Genomic DNA, 25,491 nt, shown 5'->3' on the forward strand with positions numbered 1-25,491 from the left:
AACAAAACTAGGTTTTAAGATTAGTAATGCTGTTTACAACAAATTCCTACCCTGTCTATGTTACATAACTTAAAAATAGTACAATTTTCACCTCTTTTTAGGCGGCAGTAGTGAAAATTAGTCACCCTCAACATTTGTTGTGTTACGGTTTCAGCATATTGAAGATAGCAGGAGAACAGTTAAATACAAAATAGGATGTAGGCGCTACAGCACAATAAAACCATTATGCTTTTCTCAGATAATGTACAGATTTTGAGGCATTCAATTATCTCTGATTGCTTAAACAACAGTACAGATAGCTGCTGTGAATCAGAGAACACTCTCCCCCGGCCCCCCTAGGTTTGGGCTGAGCCCTGAACGTCTGGCTCCACCCCTGCTCCAGAAGCCCAGAAATCCCACATGTAAGTGCACCAAAAAGCTATGTTAAACTTTCATGACATATAAATCCATTTCTCTGATGCCTATACCAACACCCTCCACACGCTTTTACACATGAACCTCCGAGCGCAGTATGGAAGTCAAATATAGCTGGTTAATTACTCTCCCCCAATTATCTCCCCATGTCATTGAGGAGAGGTGTGGATAATTAGAGCTCATCAGATAGCACTCCTGCAAGTATCACTATGATCTCCTTCTCACACGAGCACACACGTGACACACACACATTTACACACACACACACACACACACACACACACAGTTCTACATTTAACAACAGAGGGCCAGGTTCATGCCTTATTCATGCACAGTGTTGTGTGGGCTGTTGCCTTGTGTAAACTTGGTTTACTGAGCTAAAATATTCATGAAAGGACACGTGACATCCCCCCGCAGCACCTGACTGTTGTCCACATTAAGACACAAACACCCACTCTGAGAGACACCCACTCACTCACTCACCTGTTCATTTCCTCAAGACAATCTGTGGCGAAGAAGAAGCTCTTGATTTTGGGATGACAGGCTTTGAAGGCGCTGCAGTCAGTCGGGAAGAAGAAGAAGACTGATTAGTGTTTTGGCGTATGCGCGGTAGGTGTGTGTGCTGTTCACGCTGTGTGGGTGAGAGCGAATGTGCTTGATTAGTAATTTCGGCGACATGTGAGGGACACTCACAATTTCCGTCTGCACTCTATGGCTCGGTCTATTCTGAACTCAGGGAGGCTGATGAAGCCCTCAGCCTTCTCATCCTGCAGGCAGAGACAGATGGAGAGTGGTGGTACATCATCAACACAGAGAACAAAATGTCATACATACTGATATACCAATTTTATTTTGGATAGTACTACTCTAGTCAAGCATATGAAAACAGCATATGTTGTTTATGTTGGCTCCTTTCACCACTTGACACGAAAAAGCCAGATGAGATATGATGATTGTAGCTAAAAAACCCAGTTATATAAACAACCCATCACATTCACAATTCATTTTAGGTCTTTTTCTTCACCATATTGCAAATAGTCTAATAAACCATTGATACAAACATCAAAACTGTGTTCTAAACAGTGAGCTTTGTGTTTGTATGAGGTCAAAAACCTCTGAATGCATCAAACAGATCAGCTTGAATTTGAGCTGCAATGACTCATTCATTAGTCTAGTCAATCGACAGAATATTTTAACTGCTTTGATAATCAGTATCAGTATATAGTATCAGTAATACATTTTAGTAAATGGAATATTACTTGCTTTTAGATCATTGGCCTAACAAAGCAAACATAGAATAATATCATTTTGGGCTTTTTCTGATGTTTTATAGACCAAACAATTGAGTGATTTATAAAAAAAAACAAAAACTGGCAGATTAATCAACAATGAAAATAATCATTACTTACAGCCCCTCTATGAAAGCTGGAAGCTCAAATCCAGGAATGGTGATATTACATAAAAAAGTGATGAAAAGCAGCACGGAATAATTTCTACTAATATAACTCAAAAGCTCTTAAAGGGATAGTGCACCCAAAAATGAAAATTCAGCCATTATCTACTCACCCATATGCCGACGGAGGCCCTGGTAAAGTTTTAGAGTCCTCACATCCCTTGCGGAGATCGGCAGGTGGAGCGGCTAGCACACCTAATGGTAGACGGCGCCCCAGACTAATGTCCAAGAACACAAAATTGAATCCACAAAGTATCTCCATACTGCTCATCCGTAGTGATCCAAGTGTGCTATAGCCTCGACATAAAAAGTTGTTTCGAAAAACGTCATGTGAACTCTGTTTTTAGCCTCACTGTAGCCTGTAGCTCTGACTGCTTCTCTGTGCTTCGCGTTCACGTGTGTGCGCACTCAGGGTGATCAGTGATCTCTGAAGAGCAGCAGTCTCGTCAGTCCTGATGTCCAGATTCTCAAGCGCAGGCATCGCCAATTCCCAGTCTGAGCAGCAAAGACTTTCCTCATCCGTTGGCATTGCTTTGCATTTGAAACAACTACACTATCAGGTTTCCAGTGCTCGACTCCAGTATTCTGCGGCTGGCTGAGGGTGAGGCTCATGAGCTGCAGCGGCTGCTTCGTCCAGTAGCCTGAGTTCCGTCCGTATACTCGGGCTCAAACAAATACGGCTCAGCAAAGAAATGCTGTTCCTCCTCAATTTCAAAGTCTTCAGACATGTTGGGCTGTCCTTTGCTAAAAGACTGTAGTGCAAATTATCTTTTAGCTACTGTGGTTACTGCTGTCTCTCCCTGCGGTGCACGTGTCACGTGATGTAAACACGGGTAAGCAAAGCTCATGCTTTCGCTGGTCTCGCGCAAGCGCATACACGTGAGCGCTGAGCACAGAGGAGCAGTCAGAGCTACAGGCTACAGTGAGGCTAAAAACAGAGTTCAAATGACGTTTTTCGAAACAACTTTTTATGTCGGGACTTCAGGACACTTGGATCACTATGGATGAGCAGTATGGAGATACTCTGTGGATTCAATTTTGTGTTCTTGGACGTTAGTCTGGGGCGCCGTCTACAATTAGGTGTGCTAGCCGCTCCACCCGCCGATCTCTGCAAGGGATGTGAGCACTCTAAAACTTCACCGGGGCCTCCATCGGCATATGGGTGAGTAAATAATGGCTGGATTTTCATTTTTGGGTGCACTATCCCTTTAAATCCCCATACCATCAACTTTTTGTACAATTGACCTCATTATAAGATTCCTTTTTTGTTTATTCATTTAACCCATATTTAACCAGGTAAGTCCTGCTGAGATCTCTTTTACGAGAGAGACTTGGCCCAGACATCAGCATAAAAAGTTCCAGACAAACAAAAATAACTGCAAAAAAAAAAAAAAAAATTAACATATTGAAATATTAAATAACCAATGCACAGTGGTAGGTGCCAACAGATTAATTCACTACTGTTCTTATGAGAGCTTTAAACTGAGACAAAGTCTGATTTTGAAGTCTTTCTGAAGGCTTCTCCAAGCGAGCAGAGCAGAGCACATACAAGCTTTCTTTCCAAGTTCAGTCTGTGTGCTTAGATCAGACAAAGAGATCACATCCTGTGATCTCAGACTATAACTGCAGTCAGATCTCTGTTCAGTTCCTTGAAAACAGTAACCAGCAAAAAGTTTCTAGATAACAAGAAAAATGAACGAGTAAATGTTACATTATTTATTCTTAATTTCTTTTCATAATGTTTGCTGTGTTGTTGTTTTTTTCAGATATAAGATTTTAATATGTTTAAAATTTATCTGCATTTTAAGGGGTACACTATTAAGTATCATGCTTTTCTACGAGCTGAGAGACAACGAAAAAAGGTCAAACTTAAAGCAGCAGTGGCTAATATAATTAGATATTTAGTCCCTAGTATGAGTCAAGCTCCAAAAACACAGGATCCTACAATTCCCACAATGCAACTACTACTTTTGCTAGAGATGTTAAATACAGTCATCTTTCACATACAATGTCCCCACTTTGAAGTGCAGATTTGCTGTCAATTATTTATAGTCTAAAACCTTACTCAAGAGAACCCCGATGACATCATCACGCTGAGTTTCTCAGACCTTAAAAAGCTCCCTCCAGAGCTGGAGAAGACATCACAGAACTGTTTCTACACACTGAGCAACTCTCCACGATGAGGAGACTGACAGTTATGTGTGAAATTGGTGGAGTGTCCCTTTAATTCCCTTATCCTTTTGTTGAGGCTGTGGTATCTTACCCTTGTACATTAGTTTTAATAAAACTGCTTCAACAAACTGAATGAAGATGCACAGAGGAGAAAAAATGTTGCAGATAAAAGAGGAGTTTGACTCAGACACTGAGATTCAGGACATAATGGCGGTTAAATATGACTCCTTACGTTTTGGTTAGTGTACCAGTAGAGGCAGGACTCTTTGAGGATAAACCAGTACTTCCTCCATTTCTGTGTGAAGTAGCCTTTAGCATCTTTCTTCTTCCACAGCCAGCCTTCACAGTCACCGTGGCCCAGGTCCTTACAGGAAATTCTCCTTCGACTAGCGCTAGTGAGGGAACCTGCAGAGAGAGGAAAGATGTTAATACTGAAAGTCATTTCCATAAGTAAAGTAGAAGTGTAGCCATGTATTTAGTGGTTCCAGTCTGGCACTAACAGGCTGAATCCAAATGTCTGGACTCTGTACGTCTGCAGTAGCTTACAGTCGCACTTTTTTCATGTAAAATCAGCATGCAGTGTGAACTTATTAATCCCTTCACACTGACATTTTTTACACATCTGCATTGGGTTTTCAGAGTATTACGTCAGTGACAATCAATCAGGTGTGTCAGGTGTCTGTAAATGTTAATTTTCTATTTTGCGAGTGTTATTGCACCTGTGTGTGCATTTCTTTTCATCTAATACTGTGCATCTGGACTTTTCATGCACATAAGCAATGTGTTATATCAGCAAGCCTGTCTCAACTCTGCTTTTGATATTTCAAGCCCTGTCACCCTCTCACAGTCACACACCACAGTGCACATGTCAGTCACAGCACCTAGAGTCTGTCAGGCTGAGTTTGGAGTTCAGACTTTTAGATTGAGCCACATTTTTAGGGGTAAAAGATTCACTCTTTCTGGAGCCACCAACACTAACAAACATATACAGTGGTAAAACTGTAAAGATCACGCATAAGGAAGAAAAATGCACCAGTGTATCTACCTTTACTTCTCTTTTTGGTTTTCGTTCTTAGAGAGGTGTAATGGAAAGACTAGAGGGGAGAGAGAAAAAACAAGTTAGCTCAAAAAAAAAAAAAAAAGCTATCTGGGTTGGTGTTGATGCACGTAGAGAGGTTGCAGCAAGTTCACTCTCCATGTTTAGCTTATTTTTATTTTATCCGGCACACTGCAGAGAGGATTACAGGCACAGAGGGATCACAATACTAAAACTGCTACAGCCAGGATGTGACCTACAACCTGTGATGGAGAAATGAAAGCTGCCTGCCACAGAGACTAAAACCATACTGAACTGCATCACCTTAGCTTCTACTTTTAGTCACCTGAAAACACTGAGATGCATCAAAAAGATTTCAGCACTGAGACGTTGAAGTTGACTTAGATTTTTAGTGCTTAGTTTTGAGATTTTCCTTGATACTGTCTTGAAAGGCATCAATGAAATCAACCCACTGTGGGCTATTTTTTATGTCTGTTTTTAACCATGTTAGCAGCATGGCTTTTGCTGCTATGGCCATAAGTAACAATTCTGTGCTAATGTTCAATACTAAAATGTAGTATAACGAAAGAGTCATGACATCAGTATCTCAGTAATGCCTCTTCTTCTTCTTCTTAATCAGCTATAACTATCTTAAGTAAGCTAACATTAGCTAGCATTAGCAACCATAAGTTACTGGTCATACCAGGCTTGTGCGGCTTTTGCAGCAGCTAAAACTGCACAAATAAGACACAAAGAAACTGTAATTTTCAAATCCCTGGAGAGGGTGAAATGTGCACCTAAATGCACTGCCAAGATAATTGCGTCTTGGTGCTCCTGTGCTATTTGTACGTATTCAAATTAGGTAATATGCATAGCCTACATTTGGCGCTAAATGCAAATGAGCCTCATTGCAAAAGCAGTCCAATTCACAAAGATCAAAGCTAATAGCCACACACAGTTATAGTGAAATTAGTATCTTCACAGAGTTGGTGGTAGGGTTGTCAACATACTGAGGTGGAAATAAGGAACAGGGAGATACAAAAGAGTTGGCCTTGTACACATTCTCACTCACACATATGAGCCATTGGTAACTGTAGCATTGTAGCAGCACTGTCACATGTGTAGTGTAGTGTTGTAGTGTTGCTACAATGGTTGACAGTGGCCTCTCATTGGTCGTGACTCATGACGCATTCTCTGTCTGATTAGTGGAAGGCTAAGGGATGACAGATCAGCAGTGTTTCCTTTTTCATACATGTTGCTCTGTCTTGATAGTCTAACCTATAATATTTCTCTCCCATGGATTTGCACTGAGCTGATTCTCAAAAATAAGGAAAAAAGCTTGTCCCGTATCACTTTAACACGAAACATGTCATTTAGTTTCCAATTATGGGATGATTCCTTATTTTACGGGACGGTTGGCTACCCTAGTTGGTGATAACTGAAGTGCGCTGACAGACTGGGATGGTAAATCGCAAATACACTTTCTCTGTGTCACGTTTCAGTTCCTTGCTTGAGGTTTTGAAAAATGCCTCTACACCTTGTCGGTCGGGACCTGTAGCTCGTTGTCACTGAAAATTTCAGTTTTCTTTTTCTCTCTGCCATTGTTCTGCCTACTGTGCTCTTGACAGAAAGGCGACATTTATACTTAGCCACACAGACAATTGCAATCAGATGCAAAAAAGGGCAAATTGCACTCATCTGCAAAACTTTATTAATTGTTTGCACTGTAGTAGTTAGCGCAGTATCTTTAACGAATCTGACTTTTCAATGGGGCAGATATAAGCCAAGTGTAATGAACTGAACAAGGGTGCCTTTTATTGTTTGTGAATCAAACCTTTCATTCCTAAGAATTTGTTTTATTTGGTCTTTCAAAGTAACAAACTCACTTTAAAATCAAATTTTATGTTCCGCAAACACACCTGAACTGCACTATCTACTGCATAAAGAAGCTAACATGAGTAGGCTAAGTGGCTATAGGTACCAACATTAACATAACTGAATACACCCTCTGATTATTAATTTAGGTAACAAAGCTGAATAAATATCGTTTTATAGTCGAGCTGACTCATTGTATGCTACAACTCATAGTGCTTTGGAGGAGAGGCGAGGGCTAATGACTAAGACAGCTTCCTGTGTCACGGTAACCTAAATATGGAAACCAATTTACCTCATCCGACCGTTATCTTTTATTTAATTATTACAGTCTTGAATGAATTTCATCTCAGGTATCTCTCCTATTCTTGTCTGGCTGCATGTTTAGCTATTATTTGGACACGCTCGAGCCCCACGTAACAGCGGATGTGTTCTCATTGTCAAAGCCTCTGCTGCGTCATTAAAATGCAGTTTAAGTCAGAATCAAAATGTACTGGCACAAGACAGCATTATTTAAAAATTACTTTCAACAAACCAACAGAACTATAGATTTATAAAACATCTAAGAGATGCACGGTCAGCCCTGTAGCGCTGTCTGCTCTCCTACCTTCCTCATAGAGGCCGCTCCTGAGCTTCCTGAGCCGGAGTACCTGCAGGGGGACAGACAGGATTGAATGTAACCACAACCGACACTTACAACTCCTTCCATCAATCACAAGCATGTGGTCGAACCACAAATGACCACAAACACAGACTCACCTGTCTGTTGTGTCTGCTCGCAGTGTGTCCGCACCTCGCTGAGACAGGAGAAAAGAAAAAGACATCATTTAACTGCTTCTAAAAAAAACCTCTATAGGTCTGCCATCATGGCAGCACATACACACAGACACACACATTTCTTCTGTGCACCTTAATTATCACATCATTGTCTGTGGTTTGCATTTCTATTCCCCATATGTATTGAAAACCTACATATCATACACTATAAGAGATGGGCAGTGTTTCTGATACAACTGCAAAATTCAACAGTCTACTTTCACATATTTTTTTCATTTAAAACATTTCACACCCATGTAATATTTTGGCCCAATGAATAGAGACCTGGATATCCTCTTCACAGTAATATACTGTGTAAATGAATCCATAAGCTGCAAGGGACTGAGCCTATATGGGGTGCACACTACATGGTGTGCTACAGGTCGCCACAAGTAGGAACCAGTGTCATTGTCAAACTAAATGTGAATTTGTGTTTGGTGTTTTTTTTTTTGTTGAATTGTCATTCAAACGACACAGCATGGAGCGGCAAGGTGATGCAGTGGTTAGTATTGTCGCCTCACAGCAAGAGGGTCCCTGGTTCGAACCCGGAGCAGGGGAGCCCTTCTCCCTGTGTCAGCGTGGGTTTTCTCCAGGTACTCCGGCTTCCTCCCACAGTCCAAAGACATGCAGGTTAATTGGTGAATCTGAATTGTCCGTAGGTGTGAATGTGAGTGTGAATGGTTGTCTGTCTCTATGTGTCAGCCCTGTGATAGTCTGGTGACCTGTCCGGGGTGTACCCTGCCTCTCGCCCGATGTCAGCTGGGATAGACTCCAGCCCCCCCCGACCCCTAACAGGATCAGAGTCTACGGAAAATGGAATGATGACCGAATGAATGTTATTTAATCTATTTAAAAATACTAACACATATTTAAGTGAAAATGAAATATGTTGAAACAGAGAAAGTAAAGTACAGCACAGGTAGTAGTGCCACTACTACAGGGCCGCCCATGCATCGCTGCAATGATTGACAGCACTCAACATCTGAACAATAAGAGGGGTGCGCTGGCAGGCACTTGCAGAGCTGCAGCAGGTGAAGAGTTGTCGACATGTCGTCCAAAAGAGCCTCAGGAGTATGTGCGACATACCCCGCACATACCCCCGAGGCTCGGGTCTCCCGTGGAGGGGGAGACCCGAGCCTCGGGGGTATGTGCGGGGCCGGGAGGTCGGATTCTCCCAGAGAGGGAGAGGGAGAAATATAGCTAAATAAGATGAAAATAGAAAAGAATGTCTCTGTATTTTATTTCTGTTTTCAGTGTTTAATTAAGGTGGGAGAGGCGGAGGGCTGAGGGAGATTGGACGCCTCCAGAGAGGGGAGAGGGAGAAATATAACAAAATAAGATTAAATAGGAAAAACCTGTCTCCCTCTTTTATTTTATTTTCAGTGTTTAATCAAGGGTGGGGGATTGAGGTGGTGGAAGTTACTTTCTTTTGATGAGTAATTGATGGCTATTTGTGACTCAGATTTGTTTATTTATTTATTTCAGTTTGAAGTTATTTTTATTTTATATTTATTTATTTACTTATTTCAGGTTGAATTTTATATTTTATTTGACTCATACAGCCAAACTACTGTATCTACAGTACATTTGTTATTGCCAATAAAGGTTGTCAAGTTAAATGGCAAGTATGGTCATTTTGTACCTATGATACATTTGGGATGGGGGCCTCCAAATAAAATTTCGCTTAGGGCCCCAATTTGGTCAGGAGCAGCCCTGCACTACTATTAAAACCTGTCAGCCCGTCCTGAGGACTCAGCTGCTTACATTTGATCAGTTCCATCATCAACAGATTATTTTTTGGACTGATTACACATTTGATTCCTGGTGACTATAATTTAATCAAGACATTAACCACCATATATAATCCTATAATCCTCCCAGTGAAATGTTTTTACTGAATTTTGAGTTTTATTAAAAAAAGAATTTGTACTAATCTCTGCCCCAAGTGTGGAGACACTTTTAAATCAATGGTCCTACCGGGCAAAAGCTCAGGGACCTGGGCACCCAGGAGAGGGTCACAGGGTCCCTGAACCATAGCCATTAGGCACAGTTTCATTTCATTATCCATTAATTTGCCATTATGCAACACAATTGATTGAATGTAGTTGTGCTGCTGTGGATGAATTCAGGGTAGCTTTGTTGTGCAACTTTGTTCTGCTGCTAGACAAAGACATGAAACTCTACAAGCTGAACATCCGTGAGTTCAAATAACATGTTTTTCGCTAAAATGTTGGTGCTGTACGTTTATAACAAAGAATCATACAGACAGAGAGAGGGAGAGGAAACAAGCAGGTCATTAAGGTTAGCGTATGCTTGTTAGTGCAGGACAGTATACTTCATGTGCCACCGAATAGATATGAGTCACCACCATGAGAAGCACACAGCTGAAAGGGTTAGAGAGGGCTGGTGTTAGCTAAGCTGTTAGCGCCCTGTGTATATGTGTGTGTGTGTTTGCCCACGTTGTGTTTTAAGCACAGTCTGTCAGTAGCGCTTGTAATTGGTCTGGCTGATGCTGAGTCATGCACCTACTCACAGGGATACGTGTTTGTGTGCGTGAGCGCGTGCAAGAGTGTGTGTGTGTTTGTCCAGAATAAACTCCTATTTAGACTCAGGCGTGTCTGAGGAGATGGGGATATTAGGATGAGTTAGGATGAGTCGTGAGATGGCTACCCTGCATACAAATGCACTCCTGTGTGCTAGTGTGTGTTTGTTTGTGAATGTATGTGTGTGTGTGTGTGTGTGTGTATTCATGTGTGTGTGTGTGTACTGCTGTGTGAACGAGAGAAAAGTTACAGAGGGGCGTGTCTGAGAGTGTGACTGTCATTCTTATAATCCGTGAAGCTGGCAGCCATGCAATGACACTGATCATCCTCACTCTCCTTTGTCTCCTCTACCTGACACACACACACACACACACACACACACACACACACACACACACACACACACACACACACACACACACACACACACACACGAACGCACAAAGAACAATGTGTTTTAATCTGTGAACACCACGACCTATCCTGCAACCACACACAGTCTCCCTCGGAGAGGACATAGACACACACTGTAAGATAAAGGAAGGTGTGTGAGTGAGTCAGGCTTAAAGCCTTGAAGGTGATTTTAGTGTCACTAACAGGGCTTTTGTAAAGCACACAGTTTAACATGTCACAGGGGGACAAATACAGGTGTTACTAATAAAATTAACAATGGCTAAATTCCATTTAGCTGCTTCAGTTTTAGGCTCCTCGTATTGTGCATGCTGGCTCACTGACAGAGTTACTGGGACACTTGAATAGAATGGCACTGCGTTCTCTTCCCAACTCATCAAATACTGCCGCTTTGTCAGTGGACTTTCATGTCTAAATGCTGCTCTTTGAAAGTCAGAGATTCAAACTGAAATACTTGATACCTTTCCCTGAGCACAAAAATGTTTCCAACTCAGTTTTACATTTAAAACCGCAGAAAAAAAAACAAGGCTGATATCAACACAGTTAACTAGCTACTGTTTAGCTAACGTAAGCAACGTTAGCTAATGTTAGCTAATGTAAAGCTACATTTAGAACCAAAAGTAACCCTTCAGACATGGTTCCAAGACCCAAGCGTTTCCACCGCAAACATTACTCTTAAATGTGGGTGGGGTAGGTGTCACTCACAGCTCCATCCCCCACGCACTGTATTTCTTCTTCAGTGGTGACACAAAGGGAAGTCTGCACAGTCCACAGAACAAGGTTGCATGCCAACATTTTCAGAACAAAAGGGCTGCAGTGAGATTTTTAAAAATAGCAGGTTTGTGCATTTAGTCCTTCTAAGGCACGTGCCACAGTGAACTTTAAGGTGTGCTGAGGGATCCACGTTGTCAACTCATGCATTAAGTAATGTTACAAGTTAACTTTCCACCTTAAAAGTTGCCAACACTCGAATTACTCAAATTATTTTTTTCTTAGTGTACAGCTGCTGCAAGAGGCAGCAAAACATCCTTTAATTTTATAGTTACGGTCTACTTATAAAACTCTCCACAGCAGGAACAATTACATGAGCCTCAAAACCAGCCACAACTCAGCCCTGAGCAGAGTGACCTTCTGCCTCTGACCAATCAACAGACTGCAGTGTTCACAGCTCCACCTTTTAGAAAAAGATCTTTGTGCTGTACCCCCCCAACAGAGGGGTAACCAAAAATGGGGACGATATGGAACAGTTCCATTGGTACCATACACAACTTTTTACAGTGGAAACGGAAGAAAAGTGTACCCAACTGAACTGAACCGGACTGCTTGGTGGTGGCTTTATTTGTGGCTTGTGCAACAATGACTTGGTCACACCTCTGTAATTATAATGTAATATATGATAATGCATCTGCCACATACAGAACACACAGAACATGAATGCAGATTTTTTACTTTTAGGCTCTGAATACTTAATTTCCCCACTGTTTTTTTATGAGGTCTACACCAGGAATGCATTGTATATTTCCTTTAACTTCTATTGTGAAATTCTTTTTCATTTTTTAAAGATTCTGTTGTTGTTTATTGCATTAGACCCATCTCACTGACAAATCAATTCAACACTTCCCAAACTTTGAGTGTGTTGTCTGGTGAAATATGCAAGCATATAAAATAGCATCGTCTATACATGTCGCTGTGTGCAGACTTTTCAGTTGTCTTTAAAGGATAAGGCTGCCGTAATTCTGTATTTTGCTTATTTTTAACACATCCCCTACAAAGACTAAGACCAGTTCGAGAGAAGGCAGATATCTCTACAGCTGATATCTCTACCCACTTGGCAACTTACACCAAAACAATCTAGACTGATAAATATATCATATAATTGTAATAACATCGTACAATAATTCTCTACCTAAAATGTGTACGTAAAATAGAACATACAACACATCACCACCAGCAGCAAAGATTAAAACTAGATAATGTGTCATGTTTTTAAATTGAACATAAACTAAATTTAACATAATGATGACTTGATAAATGATTAATAACAAGCAGCACTGCAAGACCTTATACAAACTCTGAAAAGGTTCAAACACTGTGTACATACAGACAAAGCATCGGGTGGCTGGTCTAGGCGCAGGGTGGAGGACAGCATGGAGGGGCTGATGGGAAAGCTAGGGCTGCTGGGATTGCGGCTCTTGCGCCGAGAGCGTCTGGTGGAATCCCGCCGGCTCTCTCTGCCTGGACCTTCGGGCTCCTCCTCGATCACCAGGATCTTGTCGTCGCTAAGGTAACGCAGCAGGGAGTTGTCTGAATCTGTAGGGATGAGGGCAGTAGACGGATGGAGAGGTTAGAGGATGGACAGGCTCGACGGAACGGATGACAGAGGGAGGAAAACCGCAGAGGAGGGAGGGGGAGATAGCGTCATAGAGTCGAGGGAGAACCTCAGAGTAGAAACAGATGAGGGTGAATAGACCCTTACAGATAAAAACCAAACAGAAAGGGATAAAAGTACCTCAGAGCTGTACTATCTGATATGGATCCACAGCCGGGGACATACAGCTAATCTTTTTGCAATGATTATGCTGATATGGAGGGCACTACTGCTAAATCTTGTCAGTCACAGAAAGTTTTATTCTGCTTTAGCTCCAGATAGAAATGGCTTCTCAATTTATTTGTTTATTATCCATACACTTAAATGTGAAAAAAACTAAAAAGTGACTGAGAGAAGGAGAAGGAGAAAGGCAGAGCCCAGACAGTAGTATTGTGCTTTAATGTTATTCATGGACTTTCTGATGGTAGAGTGGAGGATCCTCGGCCGAATACAGATCGAGTCTCACCGCAAAACGGTAAAGGTGGTTAGAATTGGTCACGTAGAAATACCCTCATTTCCAGAGCAGCTGTATAAATGCAGTTTCCTTGCATTTATGTTTACTTGTCGCTCTGTCAGATACATACCTGACAGATATGTATCCTCACACAACCACACCACCATGGAGAGCCAGAGGATGAGCTGAAATGTGTTATGGAGCAAAGCACGGCACCAGTCCGACCCGTTTGTGTTAAGTGTGTGAGGGGCTGTGTTTTTGCGTGTGTGTGTTTGTGTGTGTACCTCGGCTCCCTCTTTTGCCCATGCTGGGTTCCTTGGCCTCGGCCATCCAGTTATATTCGGGAGGCATGGAAACAGGCCTGAGGTCACCTGGAAGGACCAATCAGCAATCAGAGAGTCGTTTACGGGGGGAGGGAGTGGGGGTGTCGCAGGTGACTGAGAGACAGCGTGGGAGACAGCTGGAGGGGTGGACAGGTAAGACAAAGTGTGTGCAGGTGTGGGGGAAGAAACGAGAGACTCTCGAGTCGAGGGACTGCTGTGACAATGTAAGGCAAGAGGTCACACAAGAGGTCTTATTTACAAGTTATATTCATCCACAACATCCGGGGCAGCTGAACTAGCAGTGGTGCTAGGGAGCTAATCTGCTAGCATGTTTACTATTGGCTGAAAACCACTGGTGAACTAATATCTTATGGCTTGTTACTGTTATGGCTTGATACTGTCTATTTGTATATTGTACATGGTGTTTTGATAAAGTGGACACCTCTGCGGCTGAATAGTGAAGCCAAGGTGAAGTGCCAAAAACTGCAGTTCCTCTAATGTCCACTTGAGGCTGGCTCCAAAAGAGAATCAATCGCCATAGAACCTCATGTTAAAACCCCAACTTTACAGCAGAAGTTGACATGTTTACAACATTATACAAAAACGGCTTTGGTCTCTATAGCTAATTTCACTGTTCATGACAACTGCACAGAGGTGAATTTTCCTATAACTCACCTGTTTAAATGTTATTAAGGCTTACTGTTATGCATAATTAAGGGCAGGGTGGGTGCCATCTGTTGACAGGCCGCTACCACAGCGACAATGTTGGGTAGGTGACATAACCATGGTGTGACCCCATATTCATAGAGTTAAGGCGTAGCTGTAGCTGTCACCATTTCAGTGTGTTTTCAGTTCATGAAAGTTAACTGTAACATGTTAGTTGCCTAAAAAATGTGGTTCAAAGGATTCAAATGTAATTTTTTTCTGGTAAGTACACTTTGTTTTAATGTTTTTTTTTTCCTAGAAAATTAGCGTTAGCATAATCACAGTTAACCATAGACTGTAATGCACCATGCTAACCAAGCGAGCCGCTAATGTTAGGGTTAGCTCCACCCTCTTGTCCAAATATGGTCACTTCAGGCTCCAAAAATCCAAGATGGCCACGGCTAAAATTGTATATTTTACATAGTTATTGGGACACTTGAATAGAATGGCAATGTATCCTGATCCTAACTCCCACCTAGGGCCGTCCCATTGAAAGTCAGAGATTCAAACTGAAAATAAACTATACCTTCCATCATGGTCAACAAAAGACGTAGTGCAGTACGCAAAATGTGCAGGTCAAAAATCCAAGATGGCGATGGCCATAATTGTATATTGTACATAGTGTTCTTAGAAAACTTTCTTTTCTTTTTTTCTTTAATTTCTTATAATTTTCTAAAACAGCATTCAGAGTGGAAGGCAAGGGAAGAATTTCATGGTACAAAGAAGCCGATTTTCAACTGCATAATGATTGACACTTTTACCTTAACCATGTCTACACAGGAGCCATTTTAACCCTGTTTTTCAGTCGTTTGTGTCAGTGTGTTCACTCATTTTTTGGCTCTCTTTTGGTCTCCACCAACTCCTATGGGCAATATCTGGGTCTTTAGCAGCTAAATGCTCCATCATGTTTACCAGCTAGTTGTAACTTTGTCTTTCTGCCATTTGTTGCTGGGGAGGTAGCGTACAGTTGGCTTATTCGAACATTTTTGTTGAAAGCAGCTGTCGGCTGAAAAGTGTATGAGGACAGCGTGATTGGAGAGCCAAAACAATGGTAACAAACAGGCTAAAAAACTACGTATAGAGTACCCCTGCACAGAGCCGGGTTGGGGGATAATTATTTTGCATAACACATTGTCACAGATCAATTGTTTATCAGTGGTGAAAAGTACATTTAGTCAAGTAGAATAAAACACTTAAGTACAATTTTGAGGTACTTTTTAGTTCACCAAATGTATACTTGTAAATTATAAGCTTTAGTTACTTTGAAGATTTAGATTATTAATATAAAAATAAACAAATTATGATATATATTATAGATAAAGCTACACAGCAGTACACAAAGTAGCTAAAATGAGTTTTACCTTTACCAGCTGTAACATTAAAGTGATAATGCATCAATAATTATAATCCAAAATTATAATATAAATTATTCTGAAATGGGCCACTCTACGTAATGAGTACTTTTACTTTTTGTACTTTAAGTATATTTTAATACTAATACTTTTGTACTTTTACTTAAGGTTTTGTATGCAGGACTTTTACTTGTAGTGTTGTTTTCACAGTGTGATATTCATACTTTTACTTAACCTCTGAGCCAGGATAGTCTGTACACAGTTTTCAACATCTGTTAGCAGCTAACAGTGCTAACTCAATAAAGTGTGCTTACAATGTCAACAGTGCTGTCAACGCTAACATTATTAACTTGGTGGGAAACCAGAGGGTTGATGCTATGCTTCCATGACAGTGCTGTCCTGCTATCAGCAGTAACTGCTGCATGAGCACAGTGCGGAGCGGCAGCGATGAGCTAGCCAGTGGGATACACACACAGGGACTCACATGCACTAACATGTGTGCGCTGCCAGACTGCCTACCACAACAATTAACAGAGAAGCTCAGATTACTACACACACAGAGGGAGTGTGCTACATCAATGTTATGAATGTTGTATACACAAAATTAAAGTAAAAGATCTGAATACTTGCTTCGCTAATACAAAATCATTGACTAATGTGTCTTAACAGTGGTTTACATATCTGAGTAAATATATATTGTGTTTTCGTTTTCAACTCTCTCCAGATGTGTTCGACGCTGTCCATTGATTACATTCTTTACAGTACAAGTGGCCCCTAGCTAGCAAGGTAGCCATAAAATAGTCTTCTAGTGCTTCCGTCTGTCACATGATCCTCACTTTGCGCATCATAGGCCCCTTGAGAGTCTCCGAAGAAGGTACAGGATGTCTAGGAAGCTGTCTTGGACAAAGGTTGACACAAGTGGTGGGGCAGACAGGGAGCTGGACACATTGTGTTTGGACTGACCGTTGGCATGTGATCAGTGTTTTTGGGACGTGCGTATGCGAGGTAAAGACACAGAAAAGCAGAGCCATGAAGTGAGTAATGATGAACATATAAGGAGGAGCTCTGAGAAAGAGGTGAGAGAAGTGGTGACAGAGAGCATGCTGTTCTACAACACAAACTGGGCCGGAGCCTTTACTGCCCCATTTATACTGAGGAATGGCGCTCTTCATCTTACCATGGGTGGGGGTCTTGTCCCGCCGGCGAACCCCCGTATTGCGGCCCCTGTCATAGTCAGGCCCTGGGGGTCCGTCTCCCTCCAGCAGGGAGAAGTACTGACCACTGTCCTGGTCCAGGTAGTAGCTGACTGCCTCTGAACCTTTGGAGCCAGATTGGGAGCTCACGCTGTAGCGGCTGATGTCGTCACATGACATCAGACCCAGCTCCTCCCTTGAGAGGGCAGAGTTGTCATCATCACATCATCGCTGTCATCATCAGCAGGATCATAACAATAAATATAATCGCCAACATCAAACATTTGTGTGTGCTGACCTGGTGCTGTAGAGTCCAGAGACAGGTGAGAGGATATAGACGTCCTGCATGCTGGGGGCGTCCATTTTGGACATGCCCAAAGTTCCACCGGGTGTAGGTGAGGTGCTGGTGGGGCTGGTGGGGACCGGCTGAGGGGAGAAAGACGACAGGAAGAAGGAGAGAGTGACTCGCACCTTTTCACTGAGTTATAATCGGAGGACGGTGAGGGGATCTGGGAGCACAACTTCCTGAAAGTGAGCATTAGATCTTTCCCTGCCTCACAGAAAAACAAACAAGCACACAGTTTACGGTGTTACGAGGAGAAGGGAGCCTTTTATTTGTGTTATCTTCCTTGTACTGCAGCCCGCGCTCGTTTTAACACTGAATCACAAACACAAGAGAGTTATTTCCACACAGCTGCCATGTTGTGTATGTTGTCTTTTTTTTGTATCTGTCTGACTGTGCAGCCTCTCCCACGTTCAATCACTTCACTATTCTGTCATTTTGTCTCAAGCCTCTTCACTCACACAGGCCTCTCCATGTCTGTTCCCATGACAACCCTCTCCTCTCCTTTCCTCTCCTCTACTCTCCTCTCCCGTGCTACAAGAGGAGGAGAGGACAGAGGAAAGCTAGCGTGGCCTCCTCCTCAGCTTGACTCAAGGACACGTAGATTCATTTGTCATCAGGTCCTCTGTGAGAACAGCATGCCTCGCTTCTGATGTCACGGAAACCCAGTCCAAATTTCAAGTGAATTATATTTGTCCTCAGCTGAAAACAGCTGGGTGACAAATATGCACCTCGTGCCGACAATTACTCCCCAAGGACGAGGTTTCCAGATTTTGTAAAAACAGGGTGTTTTACTGTACGTCTGAGGAGAACGCTCTGTTTTAGAGAGGAGACGGGAGTGTGGACAGAATGGATAAACAGACAGAGAGCCCGAGCGACGGCGAGGCGGGCAGCATTCTCATTAAGGAAGCCCAGTGTTTCATCATTTCATCAGCAGTGCATTAGGCAAATTCATTTCATATTCCAAACTTTCCATCCTCCCTCCTCCTCAGCACCCTCACTACCTCCATCCCCAGGCCCTGTCTCTATCTTCATCTCTTTCTCTCGCTCACAGTCTTCCTCTTATGAAGGCAGCTTACAGTAAGACGGCTTCACAATAAATAATGAAGACGGGGAGGAAAGAGAGGGAGCGCGAAAGAGGGGAGAGAGCAAAGGAAATAGGACAAAGAGAGAGAGACAGAGAGAAAAAGTGCAGGAGAGAGGGAGTGAGGCGGGGGAGCTGTGCAGTGTGGTGACTGGAGCTGAGAGTGAAAACAGTAATTTAGTGATTACAGCCCACTGCTGCCTGCATGGAAAAAAGGGGAAGGGGGAGTGGGGGTGGAAGTAGAGAGAGATGGGACCTCCACAGCAGGCGAAATACCAGTCTGTTAAAACAGCACTTAAACCATCTGACCCCTGCTGTGTCCACTTCAAACCACTACCACTACCAAAAAATCTGCTGCTCAAATCCTCTCCAGACCAATGTTTCCCATACAAACACCTTCACATGCACACACACACACACACACACACTTCTACGCTTAACATAATATTACAACTATTTAAGGGACTTAAAGGTTCAAGAACAGTATGAATAAAAGTTTACAATAGTGCTGCATGATAAACTGATTTTAAAGATGCCTGACAAAGATATCAATATGTGCTAGTGAAACAAATTATATAATTATATCCCTACCCTTTCTTATATTTTTTATAGGTTCAAACAAAACAATCATTTTGGATAGAGATACCTTAAATGTGGTTATAAAAGAATTGTAACTAGGATGTGTCCTAAGTGGGAAATTTACACTTGAAACATGCACGGATGCATCGGGACACAGCATGCAGGTGACGTCAGAACTTTATAAAAAGGTAGCAACCAGGGGCCAGACTGTAAGCAGCCTGCAGCCAAGAGGAAGCTTTGAAAATCACGGATATAGCGCAGAATAAATACAAATATAGCAAGGTGAAATGCCAAGTGGACAAAGCTGGGGTTAGCATTCACTTTCCCTTCCACTTTCACTCCCACTGTTAACAAACAGTGTCCAACCATTCCTGCATAGTATACTCTTAACACAAGCTAATATATTAAACATAACATAATATGAGATGAGATATGAGATATGACAAGATTGATACCACTCCAACTTTCATCAGAGTTTATCAGAGTCACCTCTAAAGCTCACGTAAGAACAAGTTACATCTCGTTTGTTTAATCCATCCGAAAACTCTGTAGTGTAAAAACAGGTTTTATGGGGGTTATGTGCCGGATTGTTCCTTGGCTGGGAGCAGTGACTCCTGGGACCAGTTGCATCAACGGGGCTTATGCCTGGTCTTGTGGTTCTAAGTCTGACCTAATAGTTAACACTGGTTGCACCATTTACTCGTATGCGTCCCTTTTGCTAGAACTGGGCATAAATCTTACGCCTACTGTAGTCAGGAGGTAGCCTGGTAAGACCATCCTGAAGACATGAGCTCAACATTCTGTTTCGCTTTCGGTATCAGTCTGGACTCGGCACTGCCCTAAACACTTTCTAGAAATTAAAATCCAATCCGGGTCAATCAGGCATCTCCATAGTTGATGCCGCATAGATGAACAGTAATGGCAGCTCCCGAAGCAACAGGTGTTAACTCTGATGTTAGCAGAGTAAACATAGCAATAAGTGAAGTTATTGCAGAAATAGAGTCAATAACAACAATTAAACAAGAACAATAGCATGGAAAAGACGTTTTCATCATTCTTCCGACTGGATTAGGCAAAAGCTTGGTTTATCAACTGGCTCCACTGGTGATAAAGAAGACATTCGCCAGTGTTTGTTATTTTGATTGGCTGAAGGAGTTTGTCTGTCAAGGTGAGTACTTATTTTTCTCTCCATCAGGCTCACGGGGTCTTTCCATGAACTTAATTTTCTGACCAAAGGCTGCCTGAGTGGGAACAATAAATTATCGCCTCCTTTTCTCTCTCCAAGTTGATGACTTATTCTACTGCTTGGTAGTCAACGTGTTCTCCTGCTGGCTGACATTTTCCCTTTTTTTTCTACAATCCTCTATAATAACTTTGCAGCAAATTGTAAATGCTGCACTTTAGCAAGACAGCCGGAGATTGTTAACAATGTTTTCTAGCAATGCACACTGCTGGGTAATAACCGTAGTCGTATGGGCATCCACTTAACCATGCATTACTAAGTTCAGGCATAGTTAAAACTAGCCTTAAGTTTTGTTGGTGCAACCTATGGTCAGCTTTAAAGACTGATCTTAACAAAGACTGACGTAACAGCTGGGTAAGTAGAGACCAGTTGGAGCAACCTTCTACTGGAGTCTTGTTGTCATTGTGAGGCTGCCAGGCAACCAGAGCTGTTTCAAGTAGACTCGGTAGTAGTATCTATTTACTCAATAGGTCTGGGCAGTATGGAGAAAATCAAATTTCACAAGGTTTTCATCAAATACCTCAATATTAATATTGCAACGTTATTGTAGGGTTGACTATTGGTGCTTTCACAAGATATTTACACAATGAGATTTTTGATCAATAATCATCTGTAATATGGATATAATGAGTAAGTGGGTAAAGGTAAGTGATAGAACAGCTAAAACAGTTCAGAAATGATATCACTTTATTGTAATACTGCCTTTAAAACCAGGAAAAGACAACACTTAGGACATTACGATATCCAGAATCTAAGACGATATCTAGTCTCTTAGCACAATGTTGATCTGATCCATATATTAACAATACCCTTCACTCAACTTGAAAGCAAGAATGTGTCTTCCCCATGTTTTTAAGCTAGTACTAGTCACTATTGCTTAGCTTCAAAGTCCATTCATAGACAGACAATGTCACCTTAAGGTCCATTAAACAGCTGTTCACCAGTTTTTCGATCAAATCACTCAGTCTTTATCAGCATATGGAGGTGTAACTGTAGATGTTCAAATTTCTATTTATGTCTGCGCTCTTTAAGGACTTCTCATCCATGTCAGTTTAAAAGTTGAGCCTCAAACTCCATCTGCTGATGGAGATCGTGGGGTCTGATCTACTGGAGAACTAAATGGACCCACAGGTGAGATTGTTTTTTTTTAACAATTATCATTATATTTACTTGTATGAAGTAATTTATCATGATAAAGATTTAAAATAAAAGGATGGCAAAGATTTTAAGTTGCATTAGGCGTCACAAAAGTAGACCAACAGACCAAAGAAGCTGTAACCCCTCATTCATTCAGCCAGCCCATCAATAATACATAACCAGCCGATACGTGTTGCCTAAAATAGCATGCATTTCCAAAGAGTAATTATTTATGTATCTAAACATATAACACATTTATGAAAGTGAGGTCATAGACAATATGTGGCACACATACACGTGCAACCTGTGATGTGGACGCTGATGTGGCCTTCAGTCACACGTGAAATGACTCGGTACATGCATGTTTTGCAGAAGCAGCAGACACAGTAATCCTCAACGTATTTGTCAAAATCATTGCCAGCATCACTGTAATTACAGTGGATCATTAAATTGCTTTTACTCCATCCTGCTGTAGACGCAAACACACACACACACACATACACACACACACACAAAGAGAGACAGAGAGAGAGAGAGAGATGTGCCATTATTTAGCAGAATAAAGAAGGTTGCCATGGAGGGATTTGGGGCTGGAATCACATGATAATTTGCAGAGATAAATTGTTTCCTTTGTGGATTCAGTTATAATCCAACTGAACGTTTGCCACATTTGGGCTAAACTTCACAGCCGTACAATTCATCCACTAAAACCGGGCTTAGAGGTATGAGTGTGTATGTGTTTATACTTGTGTTTGTTTTGGAGTGTATGTACAGTATGTATCCAAAACCGAGCTTACAGAGTGCAGTGACCCAGTTCCTTCGCCTCTCAAAGGAGCAGCGCGACTGATAACAGAAAACATCTCTCTGCATGCGTGCACAGACATGCAAAGAAACGCACTTGCTTTGACACACAGACAGATGGACAAGTGTGCATACGGCCATGCTTAGAAATGTGTGCACACTCCCACCCAGTACACACACACAGGCTGTTTAGTAGGATATTTTGGATTCAGTGCATTATCTCCAGTATTTGCTGAGTAGCGGCTCTTGTTTCAGAGCCAGTGGAGCTGCCTGTAGTTGCTTATGAATAATTAAGAGCTCCAGTCTTTCTGAGAGAGAACAAATCTAAAACACTCCTTTCTTCTCTTCTCCCACAGATATCTCTAGTGCTCTGATCTGGGCGCTCACGGCGCATTTGTGTCTTAGCAGCCCATCAGGGTAGAATTCCCACAATCCTCTGCTGTTGTTCGCAGCAAATATAACAATAAGCTCATGGTAACAACTTAGAGCGATGATCTAACAAGGCAGCAACCCTGTTAGAGACAGAGATGGTGATGAAGTTGCAGCAGGCTCTGTGGTTATTACAGGGTGTTAATGGTTTCTGGGCAATTATGGAAAACACGAAACACTGACTGAACGTGTAAGACTCTCATGAGAACATACGCTCACATGTGCTGTGGGTTATGCTCACAGACATGCGGAACAAGACTTCACAGAGCACTCAGGCAGCGTCAGATCAGCCCTCGTCTCACCCCTCTGTCCGTCTCAGCACAACTTGCTCTTTCTGTGCACCAAAATTTGAGTGACTTTTCCAGGCTCTGACTGAGTGACGGACTGACAAAGTATTTGCCCTGAAGTGAAATGTGTACACCCGCTCCAAGCTGTAAGCCTTCAAACAAGCATTCCACCTTTTAGATCTACTGTACATTAAAAATGTACCTCTCTTTCAAAAAAGGAGTTGTCCTTGGGGGCAAAGGTTGAATAAATCAGGACCATAGTCTCAGTAAATATGAATATGAATGTGAGTGGGAGTGTGGACGGACCTTTTGGTGACCTTTTTTTGCCCTGCACTTGCTCCTAAGCAGAAGGTTCAGCCCATATTATACTATTTAAATCATTTACACAACTACAAAGTGCAAATAGAAGATTTAATTAGCTATTTTTCCCCTTCACTATCTTAATTTATCTTCATCTAAAAAAAAAAAATCCTTTTGGTATGCATAACTTCTCTTCAGATGGAGGTTTAGCTGCCGACACATTTGTGAATGGCTTTGAACTGTGCCAGCAGTACGGCAGGCTGCAAAAAGAAAAAAAAAAAAGAAGAGAGATTTGTTGAAATGCTCAACAGGAGGATTGATGCAAGGTCACACAGCGAACAAGTTTCCTTTGAAAATATTTGTTTAAAATGCCAGTAGGAAAATGCAGAGTGTGGGCAGTAAAAACAAGAGCTGAGAGTGAGTCAAAGATAAAGCCAGAGGTACAACACACGCTTACTGTACACACAGTGCTAAATCATCCTGCCTCAAATCCCTCACTGTAAGTACAAGAAGTGTGCAGATATACATGACTGTTTGGAAGAGGGGACATATTTCAGTTCAAATTTCAACACAGAGTTTTTAGAGCAGCATGTCATTGAGTCCGTTAAGCACTTTTCAGGTCAGGATGTAGTTTGTTATAATACTGCACTTAAAGGGTAAGTTCAGTATTCTTCAACCTGGATCCTATTTTCCCGTGTTCTTGTATCTAAATGACTAATCGGAACAACAACTTTTAAAATTGGTCCAGTATTGAGCAAGAGTGCTGCAGCCTGCACATGCAAAACAGGCTGCAATGTAACCACTTGGCGCATGTTCTGTCAGTTTACCTACCCTACAAGTGCCACTGACAGACTTACATTATTATATCAAGTGTCTGATAACTTATGGAAAGGATCCCTACAGAGATAGACCTTTTGTTAAGGAGTAAGATCCTTTTTGCTTCATTAGAACAAGCCCCGAAATCGCCAAACCCGCCAGACTACACAAAAACCATCCTGGTTCGTCTTTCCACTGTTTCAACAATCACAACAAACTCTGGTTTGTTTGAAATTTATCCTTGAATCACCCAGTTAGATATGAAAATATGCCGGCTTTATATATGCTAAAATTACTGTGTCTTTAAGTGGAGTCTGGTGAGGTTGGTGATATTAGGGCTGTTTGTGGTTGAAGCAAAAGGATCTTACTCTTTAATAAAAAGGTCTAGCTCTGTAGGGCTCATTTCCATAATGTTGCCAGACACTTAGAATAACAATCTGAGCCTTTAAGTGGCAAATACAAGCACCTTTAGTAGACGTACATCCATGGTGCTTAATTGCCCTGAGTGGTTACAGTGCAGCCTGTTTTGCATTTGCCAGCTGCAGCTCAATACCGCACCACTTTAAAAAATCATTGTTCCAATTAGTCACCGAGACACAAGAAAATGAGAAGAGAGGATCAAGATTGAAAAATATCAAACTTAGCCTTTAAGTCGACCATGTGTCGCTGGTATTTACCTGCAGGCCCAGTGGTTTCCAGCGCACGTTCCTGAGCAGAGCCGGCGTTGAGCTCAGGGTGTTCTGGGGCCTTTTCTTCAGTGTGAGGATGACTCCGCATGGATCCTCTCTCAGAGCGTTGACCAGGTTCTTCAGCTGCCAGCCCACCTGAGGAGTACACACACCGGGCTACCGAAACAACTGCTGCAAACCACACGCACATGCTGGCTGTACACGCAACCAAATCTGCTGAGGAAAAACCACCACGCACAAATATTAGATTTCATAAACTGTTGCTGCAAACCACCACACGCGGACCCTGATACTACCTGCCTCGGACACCACATGCTACCAGTCTTTATTGATTTATTTTATTAGACTGGGACAGTAGAGAAATGACAGGAAAGAAGGCAGACAGAAATCCAACAAAGGTCTAACCGGAGACATTGCAGTCCATGGTCAGTGTCTTGACCTCTATACCCCAAGGGAGCCCCCACATGTTATCATTTACAACGACCAAGTACAATGACCATATAAACTATTTTACTGTATATCATTTACATAATATTTTGAGGACTGTCTGTTCTTCTGTCAGTTTTGGTATAAGGGTCATTAGATGCCATATTCACCAAATCTGGAACATAAACCATCTGAATGATATGTTTTTATTGTAGCTGTACCGAATGTCTTTTTCTCTTAAATTA

At 42.0% G+C, this 25,491-nt stretch overlaps 1 protein-coding gene across 3 annotated transcripts in view; it reads right to left on the reverse strand.

Moving 5' to 3' along the window:
- Window positions 1–25,491, reverse strand: part of si:ch211-26b3.4 (connector enhancer of kinase suppressor of ras 2) — an 82,148-nt gene that overhangs the window by 9,223 nt on the left and 47,434 nt on the right. For 2 of the 3 annotated variants that reach the window (XM_049586573.1, XM_049586574.1), the window contains exons 9-19: window positions 24,809–24,955; window positions 17,411–17,538; window positions 17,097–17,308; window positions 13,824–13,910; window positions 12,819–13,027; window positions 7,707–7,744; window positions 7,555–7,597; window positions 5,085–5,133; window positions 4,272–4,444; window positions 1,108–1,181; window positions 898–969 (exon numbers count right to left, since the gene is read on the reverse strand). In XM_049586573.1, the coding sequence (XP_049442530.1) occupies window positions 898–969; window positions 1,108–1,181; window positions 4,272–4,444; window positions 5,085–5,133; window positions 7,555–7,597; window positions 7,707–7,744; window positions 12,819–13,027; window positions 13,824–13,910; window positions 17,097–17,308; window positions 17,411–17,538; window positions 24,809–24,955 (1,232 nt within the window). The remainder of the gene's footprint in view (window positions 1–897; window positions 970–1,107; window positions 1,182–4,271; window positions 4,445–5,084; window positions 5,134–7,554; window positions 7,598–7,706; window positions 7,745–12,818; window positions 13,028–13,823; window positions 13,911–17,096; window positions 17,309–17,410; window positions 17,539–24,808; window positions 24,956–25,491) is intronic. The other variant, XM_049586575.1, reaches the window with a different exon arrangement.

Source organism: Epinephelus fuscoguttatus, linkage group LG9 (assembly GCF_011397635.1).
Source record: "Epinephelus fuscoguttatus linkage group LG9, E.fuscoguttatus.final_Chr_v1".
NCBI classification, from domain to species: domain Eukaryota; kingdom Metazoa; phylum Chordata; class Actinopteri; order Perciformes; family Serranidae; genus Epinephelus; species Epinephelus fuscoguttatus.